At 39.4% G+C, this 25233-nt stretch overlaps 3 protein-coding genes across 3 annotated transcripts; 1 reads left to right on the top strand and 2 right to left on the bottom strand.

The window, feature by feature from the left end:
• Positions 1 to 2413: 2413 nt before the first annotated feature.
• LOC111948662 (zinc finger protein with KRAB and SCAN domains 8-like) lies at positions 2414 to 6892 on the bottom strand. Its single transcript, XM_023962677.1, has 2 exons — positions 5856 to 6892; positions 2414 to 5773 (listed from the first exon to the last, which is right to left on the bottom strand). Exons 1-2 carry the CDS (start codon positions 6496 to 6498, stop codon positions 4848 to 4850), a joined length of 1569 nt encoding a protein of 522 aa, XP_023818445.1. The 5' UTR covers positions 6499 to 6892; the 3' UTR covers positions 2414 to 4847.
• A 3246-nt stretch (positions 6893 to 10138) lies between these two features.
• LOC101156519 (LRRN4 C-terminal-like protein) lies at positions 10139 to 12406 on the top strand. Its single transcript, XM_004076404.4, has 2 exons — positions 10139 to 10715; positions 11221 to 12406. Exon 2 carries the CDS (start codon positions 11245 to 11247, stop codon positions 11935 to 11937), a length of 693 nt encoding a protein of 230 aa, XP_004076452.1. The 5' UTR covers positions 10139 to 10715; positions 11221 to 11244; the 3' UTR covers positions 11938 to 12406.
• Positions 12407 to 20724: 8318 nt separating this feature from the next.
• LOC101156271 (zinc finger protein with KRAB and SCAN domains 8) lies at positions 20725 to 23537 on the bottom strand. Its single transcript, XM_004076403.4, has 2 exons — positions 22501 to 23537; positions 20725 to 22418 (listed from the first exon to the last, which is right to left on the bottom strand). The coding sequence occupies exons 1-2, from the start codon at positions 23141 to 23143 to the stop codon at positions 21493 to 21495; spliced, it is 1569 nt and encodes a 522-aa protein (XP_004076451.1). The 5' UTR covers positions 23144 to 23537; the 3' UTR covers positions 20725 to 21492.
• Between the last annotated feature and the right edge of the window lie 1696 nt (positions 23538 to 25233).

Raw genomic sequence — 25233 nt, 5'->3', positions numbered from 1 at the left:
CTGCTTTATTATTGGCAGAACGGACCCGGAAGAACAACATTTAGCCGTGCTGACAACATTTTCAGCCACGGCTGAACTTAAGTTAAACTGGAATAACAAGCGGATTGTGGCAACACGTCTTTATAAAAAATACAAAGAATATTGTCAGAGCCAATTTATGAGGGAAAATAACTTTAGGTTACAATAAGGGACGTACGGAGCCCGTGTCCTGACATTAAGATATAAAAATATATCTTGTTCCCACAGATTAATATCTTGTTCCCACAGGTTATTATGTCGTTCGCACGAAATACTATTCCGTTCCCACAAGATACTATTCCGTTCCCACAAGATACTATTGCGTTCCCTCAAAATACTATTCCGTTCCCTCGAAATGATTAACTCGTGCGAACGCAATAATTATGTCGTTTGAACGCAATAATTAATCCGTTCGAACGCAATAATTATTCACGTCATAAGTCATTCACGCGGATATGCTCTCTGTACGCCGGCAAAAGCCGCTTTCAGCGGTAACTTCCGTGTCTCTGTGACCCATATTCGTTCAAAAAAGGAACATGAAAAACAAAAATGATCACTTTATTACCGTCTCAATGAATATAAGAAAAATATCAAAAGATTTATGATAACTAGGCTGCTTTGTCAAACGATAGCTCCTGCTAGGTTACTACTAGCTCCGCCGCAGAGCTCTCTGATCATGTATGTCGGCATTTGGGCAACTGGCTGGTCTGTTGTCAGACAGCTGATATTGTAGTTTAGGGTCGAATAGGAATAACAATATTCAGGACTTGTCTTTTATTAACTTTAGCAGTCAGTATCTTTACATTCGAAGGCTATGTAAAGCCGGCAGATATGCTCATTTTTTAACAATAAAAAGAACGGAAAAAAAATGCACGGTGTGCAAAAATTCATCACAGAATATTCCATTACTGACATAACAGGTTTGGGTGGTAGAGGTGCTATATAAACTCATCATCCTCTACTTTACTCTCACTCATGGTGCAGAGACATAAGCATAGTAGGACAAAAAGCTCGGCCAAACACGGTGAAACACAGTAAAACAGCTATACAACTAAACACATTTTGTAAAAAACCCACACTTAAACCCAAATCCGTCCAGACAGGCAAAGGGAATGATATCCCAGAATCCCTCGCGGTGCCGATTTAACAGCACAGCATCAAAGTTACACCTACTTAATTGAATTAATTTGAATAAAAGGAAAATAATTGTCTGAAAACTATGTGTTATTTTTAAAGTGACCTAACAAAAAAATGATTTATCTTAACTGAAGGAAATAATTAAGTTAGATCAAAGTAAAAAAGTTTATCTTTCCAACATCCATATGTGGTCTTATCAGCCTCTCATGGTGTAAAAAGTATTATCTGAGCTTTTTCATCCACTAAATCATCTTCAAATGGACACGCCATGCTGCTTCACCTCTCTGTAAACAAACTAATCTTCAACTAAACCTGCTCCGGACCAGGTTATGTTCAGAGCATGAGTTGCCATGGCAACTTGACCTACCCTGAAACATACCTCCATTTCCGGAACCGAAAGCTGAGGTTATCAACTTCCTTAGCCTCAAACTTATCGTGGGAGCTAGCATAACCTGCTTTCTGGAATACCCCCCTGGACATCTACAGTCGGTTAGGAAACATTCTCCTTTAGAAAAAGGGGATTTTTTTTAGAAAACAAAAACAAAACAAAACAACCAAATAAGAGCCAAAGATGACATATAATCAATGCCCTTTAATATAGTAACATTAAATGAGTACCGTATTTTCCGGACTATAAGTCGCACCGGAGTATAAGTCGCACCAGCCCAAAAATTCATTATAAAGTAGAAAAAAACACAGATAAGTCGCACTGGACTATAAGTTGCATTTTAACTTTCACAACCTTATATGACACAATCATAGCAGACTGTTTATCTAATAATTTCACAGTAATTCTTTCTCTTACTTAATTATTTATTCCTTTCATGAAGCATCATTGGCCAACTAATACTCTGTTTTCATCCTGTATTTGTAGAAACAGTTTTCACTTTTATTGCATTTCTGAATCTATGAAATAATTGGAAAATAGAATATTATGTTGTTAGCCTTCAAGATCTTACTGTAAAAAAAAGTTTGCTGATTCTCTGAGTCACTTAACATACTCTTAACACTTAACATACCTCATACAACAAATTGACCCAGAAACATCATCTCTGTTCCTCACAAATGAACATAACAGGAGGGTTAACAATGTATTTATTTCAATTTATTTCTAATATAAGTCGCTGCGGAGTATAAGTCGCAGCCCTTGCCAAACTATGAAAAAAAGTGCGACTTATAGTCCGGAAAATACGGTATATTTTCCAGAGTAAATCATTAAAAGGATTCTTTTTGACTAATAAGAAGAGTACTTTTGTTGGAACATACATGCAGTTTTATTTAAAAAGGGATGACAATAATAAAAAGTCATACATATGATTTATCAGGAGCAAAGAAAATTCTGGAAGTTCACATTCTAAACATACAGGAACAGAAAAGTCGAGTGTCACATGACAGTGTTTCAGTGACGAGGCTCATAATTACAGCAGGAATACAGGAGACTTTAAAACAGCAGGCATGGGGGGGGCTTGTGCTGTGGAGGAGAGCACATCATTGGAGGGGAGGGGGGGGGCAGGGGGGGGTTCTTTTCCAGTTGTATTTACACTAAGTTCTTAAAGCACATTCACTGCTGCAACCCCCCCAAAAAGACTGAAACTACATTATTATGTACAGATGGGGGGGGGGGGGGGGGCACGTGCATGCACTCATGTTTTCCAGCTAATTTTCTTTCAGCACATTTGTTCTTTAAAACAAAGAACAGTACACATTTTGAAACAGAAAAAGCTTGGGAGGAGAAAGAGTTTGACAGATCCTTTCATCTGGATTACATTTACTGACAGACAGAAATCTGAAGCTTACTGTGAGGAAGATGAGGGCTCAGCAGACAGGAAGAGCAACCTCTGAGCAGAACTGCTGACTTTTGCATTTTTTTCTGACTTGATTCTGTTTTTACAGTCAGGTTCTAAATAAATCTTCCACAAAAAAAGATGCTTATAGATCCCAGAAAGACTAGCTTCCACCCAAAGAGTAAAATGACTTTTTAAAGTGGGATCTAAATGGATATTTTCCTATTTAAGAGAGTAGAAAGTGAACTGCAGCCGAGAAAAACAGATTATTTAAAGTTTAAAAGAATATTTTCACTCACAGTAAAATAACAAGGCTGTGCTTAAATTCCCTCCCCACTCTTTAACCTCGAGACAGTATAGTCCTGGACAATCCAGTGAATGCAATTCAGACATATGCTCTTTTTTTTAAAACACCAAGTATGACATCACCATTAGAACACAGTGGATTAGTGAATATTCTCACATTTGTTGTATTTATTAGGTTTTTATTTTGGCAAATATAAAAACCTGAATTGTTTTCAGTTTCAAATGACACATCTTTCACACGCAGTGCATTGTGGTTTATATTTGCTAATCAAGTGAGCAGAAATGCACACAGTTTTTTTTGCAGAGACTTCTGGGAAATTTCCAGGCCAATAGATTTTGAAATCGTAGATCCAGACATAAAATAGTTAAGGCCCTATATGGTGCAGTAACTGAGGAGTAGTGAGTGAATTCAGACACAGCCAAAGTCTCAAAACGTAGAAATCTTTAAAATAGAAACAGTAAAACCTTTATTTAAATATAAAAAAAGATTAAAGATTATTTTGTTTTTTTGAGGCCAGAGGTTTTAGAATAAAAAACAACAAAAAATGGGTAACAATAATACCCTGAACCATTTTATGAACTTAGTTTAAAACATATTTGAACTAAGCCCTCTTTTCCACAACTACAGAGAGCTGCAACATGTAAATGATAAACATTTTCTACAAAAAAAAAAAGACTACTAACACAATAATAATAAAACTCACTTCTAATATTAATTACCCTTAAAGAATTTGATCAGCAGATATTAGGGGTGCAGCTCATCTCTTCTAATGGAGAACAAGCCGGACCTTCATTCTCTTCCTCCAATAGAAAAAAGTGAGAACACAGCAGCAGCTGTGGCCTTAAAAAAATGTGTCAAGGCACTTTTTATTCCTCCAACATTCAATTCCAAAATGCTGCTGCTTAACGATTCACAAAGCTTTGCTGTTAAAAAGCGGTTTAATTCTTTAATGAGGAGATAAAACCATTTCCTTCTACAAAGAATTAAGAGGAAAACATGAAACAGTGGTTTTTTTGTTGAATAAAAAGTAAAACAAAATGCAGAGACAGTGTTATTTTTCTCTAGGAAAATATTGTTTTTTCATTTTGTAAAAGGTTTTTGGAACAGACCTTAAGGTCTCACACAGCATTTGCACTTTTAAACTTTTTTGTCTTGTTCTTGTAGGTTTGGTTTCGTGATGGAAGAACAAGCCTCAAATTTAACCAGAGAATACTCTGATATAACGAGTTTAAAACCAAATCATGATACTTTCGCCACCATGCTTACAACTGGATTTAAGAACTGCGATAATTTTTAAGTTTTATCTACATAAAAGTTGCACATTATTGGAAAAAAGTGTGTCTGTCACCTTAGTAACACACCTAAATGTAACAAACAGGAGTTTAATCAGATTAAAACTGATGAGCTGCTGTTTGCCCTCTTAATTCATGTATTAGCAGAATATTTTGAGTCTAAAGTTATTCTCTGCATTTCATTTGACTTTTTTGGGGGAAGACATCCCGGAGCAGCAAACCGTTGAAAGACAGACTTTCGTTTTTACACTTGCAGATTAGTGACAGAAGGACATCCTAACATTTTATACCAAAAATGTTGATCGGTGCTCAAACACAGTCCACAACCGGGCCGTCGTCCTCTGTGGCGCCCCACTCTCCAAACCTCATCTGAGGGGAAGGAGCAGCAGGGTGGAGGTTGTTGATGTCATCCAGAGCGTCCGGGTCCGTGTCCTCCGTGGGACCGATTCCCATGTGGCCTCCTTCCTCTCGGTGCGTGCGGATGTGCTTCCTGAGCGCGGCGGGTTCTTTGAAGGTGCGGTTGCAGAAGGGGCAGCAGCAGGGCCTCTCGCCCGTGTGGATGAGCTGGTGGTGCTTGAGGTGCTGCAGGCGGCTCAGGCGCTTCCCACAGATGGCGCACACGTAGGGCTTCTCCCCCGTGTGCGTGCGCCGGTGCTTGCGCAGGCCGTCCAGGTGCCTGAAGCAGTTCCCGCACTCGGAGCAGGAGTACGGTTTCTCGCCCGTGTGAATGCGCAGGTGCGTTTTCAGCGCCCCCGACTCGCGGAAGCGGCGGCCGCAGACTCCGCACGGATAGGGCTTCTCTCCGGTGTGGATCCGGATGTGCTTCTTCAGGCTGGAAATCAGGCGGAAGGTCTTTCCGCACTCCAGACAGTGGTGGGGACGGTCTCCGGGGGGTTCCCCCGCAGTGTCGGGTGCAGACGGACCCGCGGAGTCCTCCGCTCTGCCTGGCGAGCTCCTGCTTACAGAAGTCCTGGGTAGCGGTTTCTGCGGTCCATCAGGTCTGCCCTGCTGTAAGGAACTTCCACACCCTCGCACAGCTCTCTGGTGACGCAGTGGGTGAGTCCCTCCACCCTGAGCATAATTTATGTCCCCCATGGTCAACGATGACCTTTCCACATCTCTGCCTTCACTGGAGAGCCCAGCTTCCCTTTTGCTGGGCTGACCAGGAGAAGGGCCCTGCTCCTCCTTGATCTCAAATCGATGTGGTCCCCCTGGTCCCTGAGGCTGCCTCTCCTCTGAAAAAAAAACAATGGAGTACTCTCAAGTTTACTTTAAGTGTTGGAGCAAAATAAATATGCAGACAATGTTTGGGATTACCTGGTCTGCTGGAGTCGGGGCACAGATGAGGAGACCCAAAGGAGTCCAGAGTGTGGTTGGTGACGGAACCATCCGGCTGGATGGAGAGCTGGCACATTTTGAAATCATCTCTGTGCTCGAACCCGTGCAGAGATTCCTCCACGGAGCCCCCCAGACCCAAATCCACACCGGCTCCATTCACACCCCTGGGGTTCTGTTGGTCCCGGTCCAAGCCTGAGGTCATGGAAGCCATGGAGGACAAGGAAGGCGCGAAAACGGACTGACTGACGGCCTGAGGTCCCGGGAACGAGACCTGGAGCTGATCGATCAGCTTCTGAGCGCTGCAGAGACACTCCTGCAGGTTCTTCAGCTCCCTCTCCGACACCTCCAGCCGCACTTTGAGCCGTTCGTTCTCCTGCTCCTTGTGAAACAGCTCCTGCTGGGTCTCGCTCAGCACCACCACTACCTCCCCCAGCAGCGTGTCCACGGCGGCGGACATAGCGGTCTGGATGGTCGGAGCCAGGCGGGATTTCAGCGACGTGACCGTCACGCTGCTCTGGGGGTATTTGTCTGCTTTGCGGTCGAAACACGCCTCGACACGGTCGGAGATGCTCTGTTTGCGGGGAGAGGAGTCCGCGCCGAAGCCTGCCCGCCTCGACGTCATTGTTTTAGGACGGGAGCTAACGATGCTAAAGCTAACAGCGGAGCCAACAAACCGGACTAACCGTCGAGGTTCGGACCCCAAGGGTTGGTTTTGGAGGCCGAGCGAGTCCGGTTACATTGATTCACCGCATCAGCCGTCGGAGCAACGCAGCGGTCAGAAACGTTGCACGTTTTCCCACAGACGTGACGTCAGAGCCGAGCTCCCGCAATCACCGCAGTTTTTTGCGGGACAAACGAGAGAGTCAGCAGTAAACGAAACCCGCAATTTTGACCAAAATACGTCAATGTTCAAAAACCACCAAAGGAGACTCACCCATCTCCGTCAGTGGAGGCCCGTCGCGTAAATATTACGTCTATAAACATCCGGTTGTGTGGGTCACTTTCCCTCAGTACAGACTTGAAAACACCAAAGTCTGAACCTATTCGGAATTAACTTTACAAGTAACCTTTCTACTAAATTCCCCCCCAATATTTGATATCAAACAACTCTGACAAAATTTTTTTTATCTCTCTCTCTCTATATATATCTATCTATATCTATATCTATATATATATATAGATATATATATATATATCTATATCTATATCTATATCTATATATATATATCTATATCTATCTATATATATATATATATCTATATCTATCTATATATCTATATATCTATATCTATATATCTATCTATATCTATATCTGTATAGATATATATGTATATATAGATATATATGTATATATAGATATCTATGTGTATATATATATATCTATGTGTATATATATATATATATATATATATATATATATATATATATATATATATATATATATATATATATATATATCTATGTGTATATATATATATGTGTATATATATATATATATATATATAAATATATATATATATATATATATCTATGTGTATATATATATCTATGTGTATATATATATCTATGTGTATATATATATCTATGTGTATATATATATATCTATGTGTATATATACATATCTATATATATATACATATCTATATATATATATACATATCTATATCTATATATATATATATATATATATATATATATATATATATATATATATATATATATATATATATATATACATATGTATATATACACATAGATATATAGATATATATATACACACACACCATAACGCTGAAACAACATCCATTGTATTGTTTGTTTAAGAAATAAAAACAGGAACGAAATGTTCATTTGTAGCGCATAATCCCTGAAATTATGTTAAATCTAAACTATTTATCAGGAAAAAATATGTATCCAAGCCGTTTCCTTAAAGTTATTTTCATATGCAAAGACAATACAGGCTAATGTATCGAGGTTATTACAACCAAAAAAAAATACTTTTCTTTTTTGCAAATATTTTCTGTAAATTGAATCCATTCAATTTTTATGTTCTTAATTTTGAAAAAAAACTGTGCAAGATTACTTAATAAAAAAATTAAATTATCTATCCAATAGATTTAATCCAAGGAAATTTATGACAATGATTGAATGTACAATGGTCTATAAGTACATGTCAAACCTTAAAGGTAAATGTCATGGAAAGCTTTGTGCAGGTGCACATTTTTAGAGGCCTATTCTTTGTTCTAACAATAACATTTTTGAAAAGAAAAAAAAAGATTGTCAACCTGACAGTCAAATTTCAGGGTATTTTTGCACCACAGTGCATTTCAGTGCAGCAGCCATTTGAGGGGGGAAATAAAAAATGTCTTCAGTGTTGAAAGTGCATGCAGGGCAGTGACCATTTGTTTATGCAGACCCTTTTAGAGTAGATAAACAGCTACTAAGAAGCACATTCCCAGTTTACTGCGGGCTGTGCTTTAAGCCTGGTAAAAAGCTGAAACAAGAAAAAAAGTCAAACAGATTGAATACAATAGTTTTACTACAAAAAAATAGTTCCAAACCTCTGCGCCCAGAGTTCCTACCAAATATGCTGTAAATTTTTATTGCTCACAATTACAGCCGTCAGCTGGTATTAATTATGCTGAGACTTCTTGCATTAGTTGACGAAAGTTTCGCAACCACTAAGAATGGAGGAAAAAAAAAAACTCCAGATACTTAATTTCTTTTTTAATAAGACCATGTTTTTGATTTCTGTTTAAATTTGAGAAGGAAAAAAAGGTATAACGCCTACTTTTATACAATTATAGAGTTATAGGCAAAAGTTGTCAAATTCTTATATAACGAAAGAAAGAGATAATGGCATTAGACTGGTATCACTTTGTCAAAAGAACATCTAGTTCTGCCAAAACGACTTTACAGATAGAGTTTAGTCATATAAACAAAAAAATGTGTTCCATTTCTAAGCAGTAAATTGGTCTCATGACAGTGCTGTGGAAGAACCGACACTCAAGAAGCACAGCAAGTTCTTCTACCAAACATCTCCTAACAGTCAATTTGTTTGAATTTTCCTCACTTCCAGATAACTTTCGTGCTCATATTGTCCACGTCTTTAAATTTCTGAAATGAAAGGATCACAGGATTTAATGCTTCGCTGGGGGATTTTATTGTGGGGAAACCCACGTTTGACTCACTCCACATGCTGACGCCATCATGAATAGAAGGTTAGAGCAAAGACAAAATGCAGCCTGGGTACAGAAAGAATGACAGTGGAAGGATATAGAACCACACACTAACACAATGCAGATTAGATTATAAATGGACCCACACGCATCCGGGATGCAAATATATGCGTTCTTTTTCACAACACACCCACAATGTTTTGTGCGCCTCAAGCAAAACAGTAGCTCTGTTCAGTTATATTAAACATATATTTACTCATGAATTGGATTTTGTTCATCCTTCATGGGGGGGGGGGGGGGGGGGTTCTAATATAAATATGATTTTACATTATTTAATTACCAGGACATTTAGATTTTTTTCAAATAATTCATCAAAATGTAAAACTTTTTTTTTGACACATCAATAAATCTAAGAAAAAAAAGCTCTGTATATTACATAGCCCACAGCATTACACTCCCACCGCCATGTTCCACTGGAAGACCTGCAGTTGGACTTAACTTTTCTCCTTGCATACAAAACAAATGTTTAAAATGTCTAATTTTAGCAACAACGAAAAAATTAAACTAAATAAAAAAATCCAAAGAGAACACCAGTATTGAAAAAGCCTCTTTTTGAACAAGTTTTTATCGAGCAGATCTATTTACACTGGACATGAAGGGAGTAAAACATCGCATTTTTGTTCCAACTTTAGCATCCTTCACACTACACCTGCAGTAGTGAGCCTACAGCTAAATGGAACCCGACAATCTGCAAAACTCACATTTCTACAAATAAACAAACTGGCTAATCTCACTTTTCATCTGACTTGTTGCCATTTCCTTGACTTTGACCTCTTTGACCTTTTCATTCATGCAAAATTCAATTTTTCTGAAACAGAAATAACTAGAAAATGTATTTTACGATTTACTTTTAAGATTAGCCACCGTTATTTTCTGAAATTTACCTATTTTTTAACATTTCTTACAATATCAGTTTTGTTTCTGAATATATGTAAAGTCAAAATTGCAACCATGAGTTTGTCAGCAGTTTGCATTTTTTTTATCTAAAAATATTCTAAATTGGTATTTGCTTGCTGATGTTTTAAAACAAACCATTTACCTAAAATAAAATAATTGTAACTTTTCTTTTGTTGATTTTTTTGGAACACAAAGTTTCTCTGAAGGCAATGACATGTAAATTCCGTCTCATTTTGGGCCTTCCAGTCAACAAATTTACTATATTTAGGTTGGAATGAGTCAGATGGGTCACCTCTCACCCAAATAATGAGTGTAAATGAATCACTGAGCTGTTCAAGTTTCCCTAACCCAACAAAGGAAGAGCAAGTGCTTATTAACAAGTGAGACACGCGCTGAATAATGTGTCCGCTGTGAGAGGCAGCACCCGGAATCCATGTGGTTCACTTCGTCAAGGTTAAATAACGCTGGTCTGACTAACGGCAGACGCTCAGGCTGTTTTTTTTTCCTGCACAGCCATTCAGTCATGGACACATTGCAAAAGCATTAAGTGAGTAGAGAGGTGGAGCTGCTGCAGATGGTGTGGGAGGGAAAGGAGGAGGAGTAGAACCGTATAAATGGGGGAGAAAGACCGGAATAAGGCAAAAGCAAAGAAAACACAAAGATAAGAACTTACGGATAAAAAAGAAAAAAACTTTCGCAACAGGTAAGTCAGAGTTGTTGATTTTTTTAATGTTTACTTGAGTTTAAGTTGGAGAATGTGAGAGAACCAGTGAGTGGAAAATAATACAAGTAAACTGATATTTGGGGGCAGCTCTGGTTCAGTTTACAGAGAGAGTAAAGAAGCTCCAGCGCAGGGAGATTTTTCTGAATGGGCTTCTTTGTCCTCTCTGATCAGCACGTATTTTAGTCACATTTGGATGGATAGGAATGAGGTATTTTGCTAGTAACCACATCCAGCCGAGCATGCAGGATTCTGCAGAGATTTGAGCTTTCAGCTCCACCAGGAATACAGGGAGTGACAAACTTCCAAACTTAAAAAAATACATATTTCTGAGGGATTGATTCATCAAGAGTGTTCATTTTCTTTTTTACATATAACAACTGAAGAGTCAGCAGAGAATAACAATACAGAAAGTCTTTCTTTTGGTAGAAACCAGTGCCAGTGTCTTAACTGTTATTTCTTATCATAAAACCTTTTTTTTTTCCAGCCAACTGTTGGAATTTACCCTCTGATGAACTCCAGGACAACATCTGCCATGAGAAATCTGTGCTTCCTTGTCATAATCTCCGGCCTGCTTCCCCTCAGAGGATCCAGTCCTCTGCCTACAATGTCTGGAGTCCCAGAGGATCACTCCAGGTTGATCACAGAGGATTATAACAACTTGGAGGAGGAAACTTCTGCACCCGCGTCCACACATGGCCGTTCCTCACAGCTGTGCGACTACAATCCGTGTCGTGAAGATCAAATCTCCTGTGAGGAGCTCAGGTCAACCGGCTGCTTGTGCCCGTGGTTCACGGAGGAGGATGAGGTTCCAGAAGCGCCCACCCTCAAAACAGTGTCCTGGAACGGCTCAGAGGTGGTGGTTCGGTGGTGTGCCCCCAACTCCCACGTCAAAGCCTACGTAGTGACAGTTGGAGGACAGGAGAAGCAGGAACTGGGATGGGACAAGCGGAGCAGCGCGGTGGACGGGATAAGGCGTAAAGCAGAAGTCTGTGTGGTGGCCAGGAATGATGCTGGAGACAGTCAGGGGTCCTGCATGGTGTACCAGCCTACGGACAGCAGCCTGCTTCTGACGGCGGGGCTCATTGGCGGGGGACTGGGCTTCCTGCTGCTCCTCCTGCTGGCCGTCCTGCTGTGGAGGAGCAGGAGACAAAAGAGACAGGAGGCCCACGTTTCCATGAGGAACACAGACGGCAGACACTGAACTCCAGCATATTGAAATAATGAGGCCCCACAGGAGCCACAGGCCCTCTGCGCTTTGTGCTAACCTGTTATTTTTCAATTACTGGTGCAGTAGCCAGTAATTTAGTAGTTTAAGACTTTCCATAATCTGAACTTCTGAACATTCTATTAATAAAACAGTTGACAGAAAATGAAAAGTCGACGAAAACCCAGTGGTATGTAGTTGATCCCAGATTTATGTTTTTAACTCTGTCATCGTCTTTAAGCACAATTTTTTATAAAAGTATTTATTTTATTGTTATGAAAACATCGATTTCTCATGATATGACTACTTCAATATTTCTTTTAAATTTCTCTGTGAGAGTTGCATCATGTACAGTAAAGTGATGGATTGTAAAATCATGAAATGAGTTTTTGTTTTGGAACAAATATGCTGTTACACATTCTCACCAATTAAGGGAGAAAAAATATAAAGAAAATTTAAAAAAAAAGTTAATTGTGTTTGTCTGATTTCCATTACTAGAAGCAGCAAACCAGTTTCCAGTCCTCTTCCTCCAGCTGTCACAATAGAAATCTGACCAGATGTGGATCTGTGTTGGTCCAAGCAAACTTTTCCATTTTTAGTTTAAAATTTCCAGCCATGATAAGGAGTCTCATATTTAAATCATATTTGAGCCTCCATCTGAAGGTCCTGCAGTCATGTTTTAAGTCCTGCCGTCACCGTCAGATACGTGGGAACTCTGGAAGAGCTGCCTTTTCATCTGTCTTTTTAGCTAACTTAGTTGCTGTGGAAATACCTTTATTGTTATTTTGTACATAATTCTATTTCTGCCATTTTAAATATATTCTATGGTTTGTTTATTGGACTACAAGCCTGAAATAAATCTAATCTGTACCAACTTTCCATTTCAACAAAACAAAAATCTAGACTCTAAACAAGAAAACACTCAGAGTAACTTAACTTTAATGTAACACTGATGAGCATTTCACAGAGAATATCAAGAAATCTACAACAGAAATAACCCTTAAAAAAACCATTTTATGTAAAGTCATCCTTTACTTGGCAAGTAAGCCATTTAGCTCCTTTTACACACTTTAATCGGTCATTTTCTGGTAAAAACAAAACTTTTTTTTGAATTAAAATCTTAATTTGGTTTCCTAAAAGAATCTGGAGTACAGTATTTTTGGGGAAAAACGCTTTATTTTGCCGTGTTCACTGGGATTTTAATTAGAAAAATAATAATAATATTAAAATAAAAGAGAGAGAGGAAGAACTTTATTTTTGAACTTTTAAAGAAAAACAGACCGTAAAACAAGAATTAAACTTTAGGCTGGAGCAATCATGATGGGAAGGTGACCACATGTTTTTGTTTGGTTTCCCATATTTTCTCACAGAATTTTTAAATGTTCAGATGTACTTTTAAGATTTGGAAAAGTCAGTAGAGAAACAGATTTATAACTAAACCATATTTGATGGACTTCTGGCACACAGGCTCTTAAATCAGCAGCACATCATTGGCTGATGCTGCTCCCTGTCTGGGCATTTGGTGCTCAGGAGAGCCATTAGGAGAATTGACCCTCTAGGGTTTTTGCATTTATGGAAAAATATGTTTTTCCAGTGTTTGACCTATACTTCAAGCCCTCTGGCAGGGTGAGAGGTCAGCTGTAGCCTTTTGATGTTGGTAAGAACTAAAGTCATCAGGGAGAAAAACATGAAATATGAAGAATGCAAGTAGGAACAAGTCTCTGCTTTTTGTTTTTCCACCATTTCAGTGAAAGAAAAGCAGCCAGCAGTGCAGATGAGTGTCAGATGCATGATGGGGCTGCTGGTTGCACTCAGCAGCAGGGATGCATGGCAAACAAAGAGTTATTTCTTTCTTCTCATGTCCAGGTAGCTTGCACGTACTGCTGTGAGTCAGCTCAACACTCTGCCTTTATGTACCTGAGCCCATGTCTGCCATGCTTTGTTTAGGATTTTATCCACAAGTATTGATTTGCTAAATGCAAACGGGCGGAAGAAAAATGACTCAGAATTGGCCATGAGAAAATGTTCTGTGGCTTTGGAACATTTTGGAAGGGGAGTGGCGTATTTTTATATATAAAAAAAAAAGGTATTCGAGTAATCCAGGACTATTTCTCACAATCTTTCCTCATCAGCTTCGTTGCAGCCAGTCTTGATGAGGTTATGTTTTCCTTTCTGGCTTTCGGCTCATTAAGGTCTTGCTTTTATCGCCCTCTGTCGGTCGTGAGCGACAGAGGAGCTTTCAGCCATAAAGAGTTTGAGGGGATTATCTGGTTTTCCTGTTTCCTGATCCATTTGAGCTCTGTGGCAAAAAGCACCACCAACATGAATATGTTGACTGAAGGACAGGCCACAAAAACATTCCTCTAGAAACCTCAGTTTGATCACACAGTCCATGATTGAACTCATTTGGATTACTTTAGTATTCTTTTTTCCAATTACAAACGCATCATTCAACAGTCTTTCGATTCTGTTGAGGGAATATTATGTATTTAATGAAGTAGACTGCCTTAAGAGAAAAGGCATTGTTTATCTAGACTGTATGATGGATTAGGGCATGCTTTAGGATTTTATGACTGTTTTTTTTAAAGACGTGGGAAAATAAATATCTTGTACAAAGCAGTTTTCAAATACAAGAGTGATTTATCAGGAATTTTTATTTATTCCCATGGGGACTGTGTTTTTTGAACAGAAATGAAGCCAAGAGAAACAATTAAAGTGTATTTATTCGAAAAAATATTAATTAAAACCAGCATTTTAATGTTTTAATTTTAAGTATTTCTGTGAGTTTATAGAATGTTTTTTATGTATTTTTAATTCGGGTTAAAGCTTTGCAGGCTTTTTTTTAAGATCTTACCCAGTCTGCCTTTATCATCACTTTAAGGTCCTCAATACAAAGATCTGAAAGTTTTTTACTCCTGAGAATAACTTCTATTTTTAAGGAATGCAATTATTAAAAAAACAAAAAAGTTTTTTTCCCCTCTCGTTTTAAAAGGGAAGTTTATTGACATGTTTTAATTACGATTCCTAAATATGTATAGATCTATTCAGCTGTATTTAATGCAACATCCGTGACCAGGAATTTCTTAATATAAAATCTATAAATTCCAGTTTAAATGACTTATTGTTGGTAATAATTACATTTTCAGTTAATCTTCTCCCTTATTTTCTTAATTTGGACTTCCAGGCAGAAACTGTTTTTGAATTCATTGTTTGCATACACTAGGAAACTGAATTCTTAACTTAATCTGTGTAAAGATAATATCTACTGTTGAATTTTGCTGGGATTGAACTTTTATTGAAGCAATGTGTTTGGTCTGATTGTAATGCAATGAGTCCAAGCTAATTAGGAATAGAAAGGTATTTAAATTTGGCACTGGAATTGATTATTTCTCTAAATAAATGATTAATTATGGTGATCTTCCAGTAGGGTCCTCTAATGGCCCCTCTCGGTGCCAGGCAGGGCTTTGACCGGGTAGAAAAAATGTTCAAAGTAGGTCAGACGTCCATTAGTGGCCATTAATGCAACTACTGCACAGGGGAAGCGCACATGCTGACATCACTTCAATCTAAGCCAGCGTTCCGCTTCTTTAGCATTTTAAGGTGAAAAACAAATAAGGAGAAAAGGTGCCAATCATTAAAACCTTCCTCACCGAGGGAGGAAGAGGACGGGCTGCTTGTTCCAGGTGGCTCACAGTGGAGGAACTGTGGGTCGTGTGGTGCGATGACCCTCAGCGGTGAAACACTCCACTTAGGTGGGTGGGGGGCTTTATAAACATTTCTCTTTGCACACATCCCCGTCTCATCCTGTTTACTACTGCCTCACTCAACAAGCTTGTAAATAAAAAGAAGTGCAGGGCTGAGGTTACAGACCTGACGGATAATTAGGTTTTATGTAAATGAAGCGAAGCCTCTTAAAGGATGGGGGATTTCTAGACAAATCATAAATGAAAAACAAAACAAAAAGTAACTTTATTTTCAGCAACTACAGACTAGTTTAGAACAGTTTGTTTCCACATAAACCACTAGAGGTCATTCTTGCAAAGAACACAGTGGAGTCGAGCAGCCTCCAGCATTCATCTCATATCTGTACCAGTGGAAGTTAGCAGCTCAAACAAAGATGATCAACAGTATGGAGAAGTAAACAGCTCAGCTGTATTTAACAAGTTTGACAAGATTCTACAGGTCAATTGTTGCTTCAGTAAAAATAAAGTAAAATGAAAAAAATCATCTAAATTCTCCAGAACTGCTCCACAAGCGCACTTCATGAAGGAAAGCAGGAGAAAAATTATCACTGCTCCCCATCCACTTCTCTGGTTGAGGAGCTTGAGTAACCATGGCAACCTGGCATGACACAGGACAGAGCTGAAACTGAGCTGAGCTTGGAGAGGAAGCTTATAAATCAGTTTGGCGTCAGCGCCACTGTCACTCTCACTCAAACTGGAGCTCTCGCTTCATTCTTCACATTTCTTCTCAGAACAACAAACAAATCCACTCAGTGGTGGATCTAAAAGTGAGAGGAAAGTAAGAGAACTGCTTTTTTTATTTGTGGACATAGTTAGGCTATTAGTTAAAGCACAGTTATGATTCACTTTATTTATAGATTACATGATACTGATGAGCAAATGTAAACTGGTAACAAATGTAACTGAAAGATTGATTTGTGCTAAAAATTATTTTTAAGAAAAATTGTAGGCATTTAATTATCTTAAAATAACCTTTTTGGCATCAGAAATGACATGACCAAAGTCATTTCTGATGGCTTTTTTTAATTAAAAAAATGCATCAAAATATCTTTTACACATTCATTTCTCACGGAGAACTGAACATGAACCCCCCAAAAATGCTCCCACAGATCAATTTGTGGACACACATTTGCATTTTGTTGCTACTAATTAGTATTTTGAAGCCACAAATTGTAGAAACTTGCCTTATCCGGGAACCAATCAATAGTAGGAATTGAAGATACTAAAATACTAATTTGCCTCCACAAAATATAAATTTGAGGGAACAATTTACTATTTTTTGAATGTCATGTCCAGGGCTACAAAAAATACTTTCCTTTTAATGATTTTCTCAAAAATTCCTCAATGTTTTTATTGTCAGGTATTCCGTTCATTTCCCTGTGATCTTCCAGAGGACAAAGGGGGTCATGATAATTGATGAATGGATATTTCACTGCGCTACATTGGAATGATTCATGCTTCTCATTTTGGAGCATTTTTATCAATTTAATTTTAAATTCGCTGCAGCATTACAATTTCCTGTAATGATGAGAAAACTTAAAAAAACAATTTCAGTGCACAACCGCAGGCTTTGGAAGGTCTTTATTTAAAAAACAAAATAAAACCATGAATACATTTGTGCTCCTGGTATAAAATACCAGCATATCTTTTTCAGTTATTCAGCATTTGTCTTATTATTTTGTTTCCACTAAATAACTTTTGTTTAAAAGTAACGTTTCTCTTAAGTGGATCTTAATTCAAGTCTTCTTTAGAACTGTCATTGCAGCACTTTTCCTTTAAATGCATCATAATGTTTAATGATTAATAGCATTTCAGATCAGGTCTTTCAGGTGTGTGCTTTGACCTGCTTTCACTCCAACTCTTCCTTCACGTTATTGAATCAAAGCCGCTGGCTGCGGGTCAAAGCCAGCTGTTCTGCCGACCTGTTCTCTTAGCGAGTTTGCAGACGTTTCCAGCGAGTCCAGCTTCCGAGCGGTCAGATGAATTTCTAGAAATAAAAAACCTAACGGGGATGAAAAGCTGTATTTAACCCTATAAGGTCAAGCCGTGTTCCCAGAGCAGCTGATTCGCTCCAATCCTGCACCCCCCCACTAACATCTTCAAGTGAGGAGGCTCTTTCCTTGAGGCTAATCTGCAGTACATGGATGAATTCAAAATCAACTCTCCATAATGTGTTTTAGCAGCCTGACAGGATTTCTTCTCGGCTGGAGGCCCCTCAGTGTACAGACTGCATTGCTCTCCTCATACTTTCTTTCAATTGATATTCTTTCCTCTTCTCCCTTTCCTTGTCAGGGAGGCATTGAAGCATATCCCATCATGCATTGAATTGAAGGCAGATATACACCTTTGACAGCCTTCCTGTCTGTAAAGTCTGCCATGCACTTTGAACAGGGGAGGAAACTTTCATGAAAAAGGTGGAAGAAACTCCAGCTGCGCCCAAACAAAAAAAAAGTTCTAAAACTGAAAGTCGGCTCATCTTTATCAACATCGGTTGGAACAGTTTGACAACTTCGAACTGGGAACTAATTAATCACAAGATGCAGTCTAGCATGCGTCCTGTTTTTAGGCCAAAAGGAAGATAATTATGGATCCACAGTAGAAATCTGCACACAGAGCATGCCTAAATGAAAGATGCAACGCATTGATCTGTCACCTAAAAACTAGGACTGGTGAATAACCAGATGTTGAACAAAACAAATCCCAATTAGATCTCCCCTCTCCCACATCTGGCATGGCAGGAAAAAGCTGTGAAGCAGGAGACGAATCAGGGCAGATTATTCAGGACACAGCCATGGGGGATTGTTAGCTCACAAGGGCAGCCAGGAGCTGACCTCGTCTGAATATTCATGGCAAAAGGTGAGAAGAGATGCAGGGATTTTTTTTTTCCTTTCTATTTAGTCAGATAACATAAACCTGTCTGTGTTTCCGCACTAAAATAACTGTATCTAGTGTAAAAACATCAGGATGTGTTGGCCGTCTGCCAGACAGGAAGGATCAATATCTGTGGAGCTGGAGGACAGCAGTGATGCTGCGCAGACCGTTTCATCATGATGGAGAGTGCACGTTGGAACTTTAGTTACAGTTCCAGCCTCCAGCTCCTCACTGCTGACAGAGACGCTTGCTGACTGACAATGGCGTCAGTGTTCTGCGTGTGTAAACATATCCAGCAGCCTGAAGAAACTGGGTCACTTCCTGGATGCGATGAGCTGAGAGGAGTTGTCGTCTGGAGACCCACCTCGACGCTAAAACGTGTCAGCAGTCGGGCCGTAATCCACCCTCCTATCTGCAACACCAATCGCGGCAATATAAGGAACTCAGGTTGTGAAGCTGGAAGGGGGGGTAAAGGTGAGGGGCGGGGCTTGAATTTCTTTTTGCTCCAGTTCTCCGTGCCTTTAGGGGTCTGGGGTGCTACTGTTCATGAATATCTAAAGGTTGCACACTTTTGACACCGACCCTTCACAATAATCAAGATGGAATCCTGGCACATAAAGCATAAGGCAAGAGTTGAACCTTTGCTCTGAAACCTTATGTGAATTACAGCAGGAATACAGGAGACTTTAAAACAGCAGGCATGGGGGGGGCTTGTGCTGTGGAGGAGAGCACATCATTGGAGGGGAGGGGGGGGGCAGGGGGGGGTTCTTTTCCAGTTGTATTTACACTAAGTTCTTAAAGCACATTCACTGCTGCAACCCCCCCAAAAAGACTGAAACTACATTATTATGTACAGATGGGGGGGGGGGGGGGGGGCACGTGCATGCACTCATGTTTTCCAGCTAATTTTCTTTCAGCACATTTGTTCTTTAAAACAAAGAACAGTACACATTTTGAAACAGAAAAAGCTTGGGAGGAGAAAGAGTTTGACAGATCCTTTCATCTGGATTACATTTACTGACAGACAGAAATCTGAAGCTTACTGTGAGGAAGATGAGGGCTCAGCAGACAGGAAGAGCAACCTCTGAGCAGAACTGCTGACTTTTGCATTTTTTTCTGACTTGATTCTGTTTTTACAGTCAGGTTCTAAATAAATCTTCCACAAAAAAAGATGCTTATAGATCCCAGAAAGACTAGCTTCCACCCAAAGAGTAAAATGACTTTTTAAAGTGGGATCTAAATGGATATTTTCCTATTTAAGAGAGTAGAAAGTGAACTGCAGCCGAGAAAAACAGATTATTTAAAGTTTAAAAGAATATTTTCACTCACAGTAAAATAACAAGGCTGTGCTTAAATTCCCTCCCCACTCTTTAACCTCGAGACAGTATAGTCCTGGACAATCCAGTGAATGCAATTCAGACATATGCTCTTTTTTTTAAAACACCAAGTATGACATCACCATTAGAACACAGTGGATTAGTGAATATTCTCACATTTGTTGTATTTATTAGGTTTTTATTTTGGCAAATATAAAAACCTGAATTGTTTTCAGTTTCAAATGACACATCTTTCACACGCAGTGCATTGTGGTTTATATTTGCTAATCAAGTGAGCAGAAATGCACACAGTTTTTTTTGCAGAGACTTCTGGGAAATTTCCAGGCCAATAGATTTTGAAATCGTAGATCCAGACATAAAATAGTTAAGGCCCTATATGGTGCAGTAACTGAGGAGTAGTGAGTGAATTCAGACACAGCCAAAGTCTCAAAACGTAGAAATCTTTAAAATAGAAACAGTAAAACCTTTATTTAAATATAAAAAAAGATTAAAGATTATTTTGTTTTTTTGAGGCCAGAGGTTTTAGAATAAAAAACAACAAAAAATGGGTAACAATAATACCCTGAACCATTTTATGAACTTAGTTTAAAACATATTTGAACTAAGCCCTCTTTTCCACAACTACAGAGAGCTGCAACATGTAAATGATAAACATTTTCTACAAAAAAAAAAAGACTACTAACACAATAATAATAAAACTCACTTCTAATATTAATTACCCTTAAAGAATTTGATCAGCAGATATTAGGGGTGCAGCTCATCTCTTCTAATGGAGAACAAGCCGGACCTTCATTCTCTTCCTCCAATAGAAAAAAGTGAGAACACAGCAGCAGCTGTGGCCTTAAAAAAATGTGTCAAGGCACTTTTTATTCCTCCAACATTCAATTCCAAAATGCTGCTGCTTAACGATTCACAAAGCTTTGCTGTTAAAAAGCGGTTTAATTCTTTAATGAGGAGATAAAACCATTTCCTTCTACAAAGAATTAAGAGGAAAACATGAAACAGTGGTTTTTTTGTTGAATAAAAAGTAAAACAAAATGCAGAGACAGTGTTATTTTTCTCTAGGAAAATATTGTTTTTTCATTTTGTAAAAGGTTTTTGGAACAGACCTTAAGGTCTCACACAGCATTTGCACTTTTAAACTTTTTTGTCTTGTTCTTGTAGGTTTGGTTTCGTGATGGAAGAACAAGCCTCAAATTTAACCAGAGAATACTCTGATATAACGAGTTTAAAACCAAATCATGATACTTTCGCCACCATGCTTACAACTGGATTTAAGAACTGCGATAATTTTTAAGTTTTATCTACATAAAAGTTGCACATTATTGGAAAAAAGTGTGTCTGTCACCTTAGTAACACACCTAAATGTAACAAACAGGAGTTTAATCAGATTAAAACTGATGAGCTGCTGTTTGCCCTCTTAATTCATGTATTAGCAGAATATTTTGAGTCTAAAGTTATTCTCTGCATTTCATTTGACTTTTTTGGGGGAAGACATCCCGGAGCAGCAAACCGTTGAAAGACAGACTTTCGTTTTTACACTTGCAGATTAGTGACAGAAGGACATCCTAACATTTTATACCAAAAATGTTGATCGGTGCTCAAACACAGTCCACAACCGGGCCGTCGTCCTCTGTGGCGCCCCACTCTCCAAACCTCATCTGAGGGGAAGGAGCAGCAGGGTGGAGGTTGTTGATGTCATCCAGAGCGTCCGGGTCCGTGTCCTCCGTGGGACCGATTCCCATGTGGCCTCCTTCCTCTCGGTGCGTGCGGATGTGCTTCCTGAGCGCGGCGGGTTCTTTGAAGGTGCGGTTGCAGAAGGGGCAGCAGCAGGGCCTCTCGCCCGTGTGGATGAGCTGGTGGTGCTTGAGGTGCTGCAGGCGGCTCAGGCGCTTCCCACAGATGGCGCACACGTAGGGCTTCTCCCCCGTGTGCGTGCGCCGGTGCTTGCGCAGGCCGTCCAGGTGCCTGAAGCAGTTCCCGCACTCGGAGCAGGAGTACGGTTTCTCGCCCGTGTGAATGCGCAGGTGCGTTTTCAGCGCCCCCGACTCGCGGAAGCGGCGGCCGCAGACTCCGCACGGATAGGGCTTCTCTCCGGTGTGGATCCGGATGTGCTTCTTCAGGCTGGAAATCAGGCGGAAGGTCTTTCCGCACTCCAGACAGTGGTGGGGACGGTCTCCGGGGGGTTCCCCCGCAGTGTCGGGTGCAGACGGACCCGCGGAGTCCTCCGCTCTGCCTGGCGAGCTCCTGCTTACAGAAGTCCTGGGTAGCGGTTTCTGCGGTCCATCAGGTCTGCCCTGCTGTAAGGAACTTCCACACCCTCGCACAGCTCTCTGGTGACGCAGTGGGTGAGTCCCTCCACCCTGAGCATAATTTATGTCCCCCATGGTCAACGATGACCTTTCCACATCTCTGCCTTCACTGGAGAGCCCAGCTTCCCTTTTGCTGGGCTGACCAGGAGAAGGGCCCTGCTCCTCCTTGATCTCAAATCGATGTGGTCCCCCTGGTCCCTGAGGCTGCCTCTCCTCTGAAAAAAAAACAATGGAGTACTCTCAAGTTTACTTTAAGTGTTGGAGCAAAATAAATATGCAGACAATGTTTGGGATTACCTGGTCTGCTGGAGTCGGGGCACAGATGAGGAGACCCAAAGGAGTCCAGAGTGTGGTTGGTGACGGAACCATCCGGCTGGATGGAGAGCTGGCACATTTTGAAATCATCTCTGTGCTCGAACCCGTGCAGAGATTCCTCCACGGAGCCCCCCAGACCCAAATCCACACCGGCTCCATTCACACCCCTGGGGTTCTGTTGGTCCCGGTCCAAGCCTGAGGTCATGGAAGCCATGGAGGACAAGGAAGGCGCGAAAACGGACTGACTGACGGCCTGAGGTCCCGGGAACGAGACCTGGAGCTGATCGATCAGCTTCTGAGCGCTGCAGAGACACTCCTGCAGGTTCTTCAGCTCCCTCTCCGACACCTCCAGCCGCACTTTGAGCCGTTCGTTCTCCTGCTCCTTGTGAAACAGCTCCTGCTGGGTCTCGCTCAGCACCACCACTACCTCCCCCAGCAGCGTGTCCACGGCGGCGGACATAGCGGTCTGGATGGTCGGAGCCAGGCGGGATTTCAGCGACGTGACCGTCACGCTGCTCTGGGGGTATTTGTCTGCTTTGCGGTCGAAACACGCCTCGACACGGTCGGAGATGCTCTGTTTGCGGGGAGAGGAGTCCGCGCCGAAGCCTGCCCGCCTCGACGTCATTGTTTTAGGACGGGAGCTAACGATGCTAAAGCTAACAGCGGAGCCAACAAACCGGACTAACCGTCGAGGTTCGGACCCCAAGGGTTGGTTTTGGAGGCCGAGCGAGTCCGGTTACATTGATTCACCGCATCAGCCGTCGGAGCAACGCAGCGGTCAGAAACGTTGCACGTTTTCCCACAGACGTGACGTCAGAGCCGAGCTCCCGCAATCACCGCAGTTTTTTGCGGGACAAACGAGAGAGTCAGCAGTAAACGAAACCCGCAATTTTGACCAAAATACGTCAATGTTCAAAAACCACCAAAGGAGACTCACCCATCTCCGTCAGTGGAGGCCCGTCGCGTAAATATTACGTCTATAAACATCCGGTTGTGTGGGTCACTTTCCCTCAGTACAGACTTGAAAACACCAAAGTCTGAACCTATTCGGAATTAACTTTACAAGTAACCTTTCTACTAAATTCCCCCCCAATATTTGATATCAAACAACTCTGACAAAATTTTTTTTATCTCTCTCTCTCTATATATATCTATCTATATCTATATCTATATATATATATAGATATATATATATATATCTATATCTATATCTATATATATATATCTATATCTATCTATATATATATATATATCTATATCTATCTATATATCTATATATCTATATCTATATATCTATCTATATCTATATCTGTATAGATATATATGTATATATAGATATATATGTATATATAGATATCTATGTGTATATATATATATCTATGTGTATATATATATATATATATATATATATATATATATATATATATATATATATATATATATATATATATATATATATCTATGTGTATATATATATATGTGTATATATATATATATATATATATAAATATATATATATATATATATATCTATGTGTATATATATATCTATGTGTATATATATATCTATGTGTATATATATATCTATGTGTATATATATATATCTATGTGTATATATACATATCTATATATATATACATATCTATATATATATATACATATCTATATCTATATATATATATATATATATATATATATATATATATATATATATATATATATATATATATATATACATATGTATATATACACATAGATATATAGATATATATATACACACACACCATAACGCTGAAACAACATCCATTGTATTGTTTGTTTAAGAAATAAAAACAGGAACGAAATGTTCATTTGTAGCGCATAATCCCTGAAATTATGTTAAATCTAAACTATTTATCAGGAAAAAATATGTATCCAAGCCGTTTCCTTAAAGTTATTTTCATATGCAAAGACAATACAGGCTAATGTATCGAGGTTATTACAACCAAAAAAAAATACTTTTCTTTTTTGCAAATATTTTCTGTAAATTGAATCCATTCAATTTTTATGTTCTTAATTTTGAAAAAAAACTGTGCAAGATTACTTAATAAAAAAATTAAATTATCTATCCAATAGATTTAATCCAAGGAAATTTATGACAATGATTGAATGTACAATGGTCTATAAGTACATGTCAAACCTTAAAGGTAAATGTCATGGAAAGCTTTGTGCAGGTGCACATTTTTAGAGGCCTATTCTTTGTTCTAACAATAACATTTTTGAAAAGAAAAAAAAAGATTGTCAACCTGACAGTCAAATTTCAGGGTATTTTTGCACCACAGTGCATTTCAGTGCAGCAGCCATTTGAGGGGGGAAATAAAAAATGTCTTCAGTGTTGAAAGTGCATGCAGGGCAGTGACCATTTGTTTATGCAGACCCTTTTAGAGTAGATAAACAGCTACTAAGAAGCACATTCCCAGTTTACTGCGGGCTGTGCTTTAAGCCTGGTAAAAAGCTGAAACAAGAAAAAAAGTCAAACAGATTGAATACAATAGTTTTACTACAAAAAAATAGTTCCAAACCTCTGCGCCCAGAGTTCCTACCAAATATGCTGTAAATTTTTATTGCTCACAATTACAGCCGTCAGCTGGTATTAATTATGCTGAGACTTCTTGCATTAGTTGACGAAAGTTTCGCAACCACTAAGAATGGAGGAAAAAAAAAAACTCCAGATACT

The sequence above is a fragment of the Oryzias latipes genome, chromosome 14 (genome assembly GCF_002234675.1).
Source record: "Oryzias latipes chromosome 14, ASM223467v1".
In the NCBI taxonomy this organism is placed as follows: domain Eukaryota; kingdom Metazoa; phylum Chordata; class Actinopteri; order Beloniformes; family Adrianichthyidae; genus Oryzias; species Oryzias latipes.
This window is presented reverse-complemented; position numbering and strand designations above follow the sequence as displayed.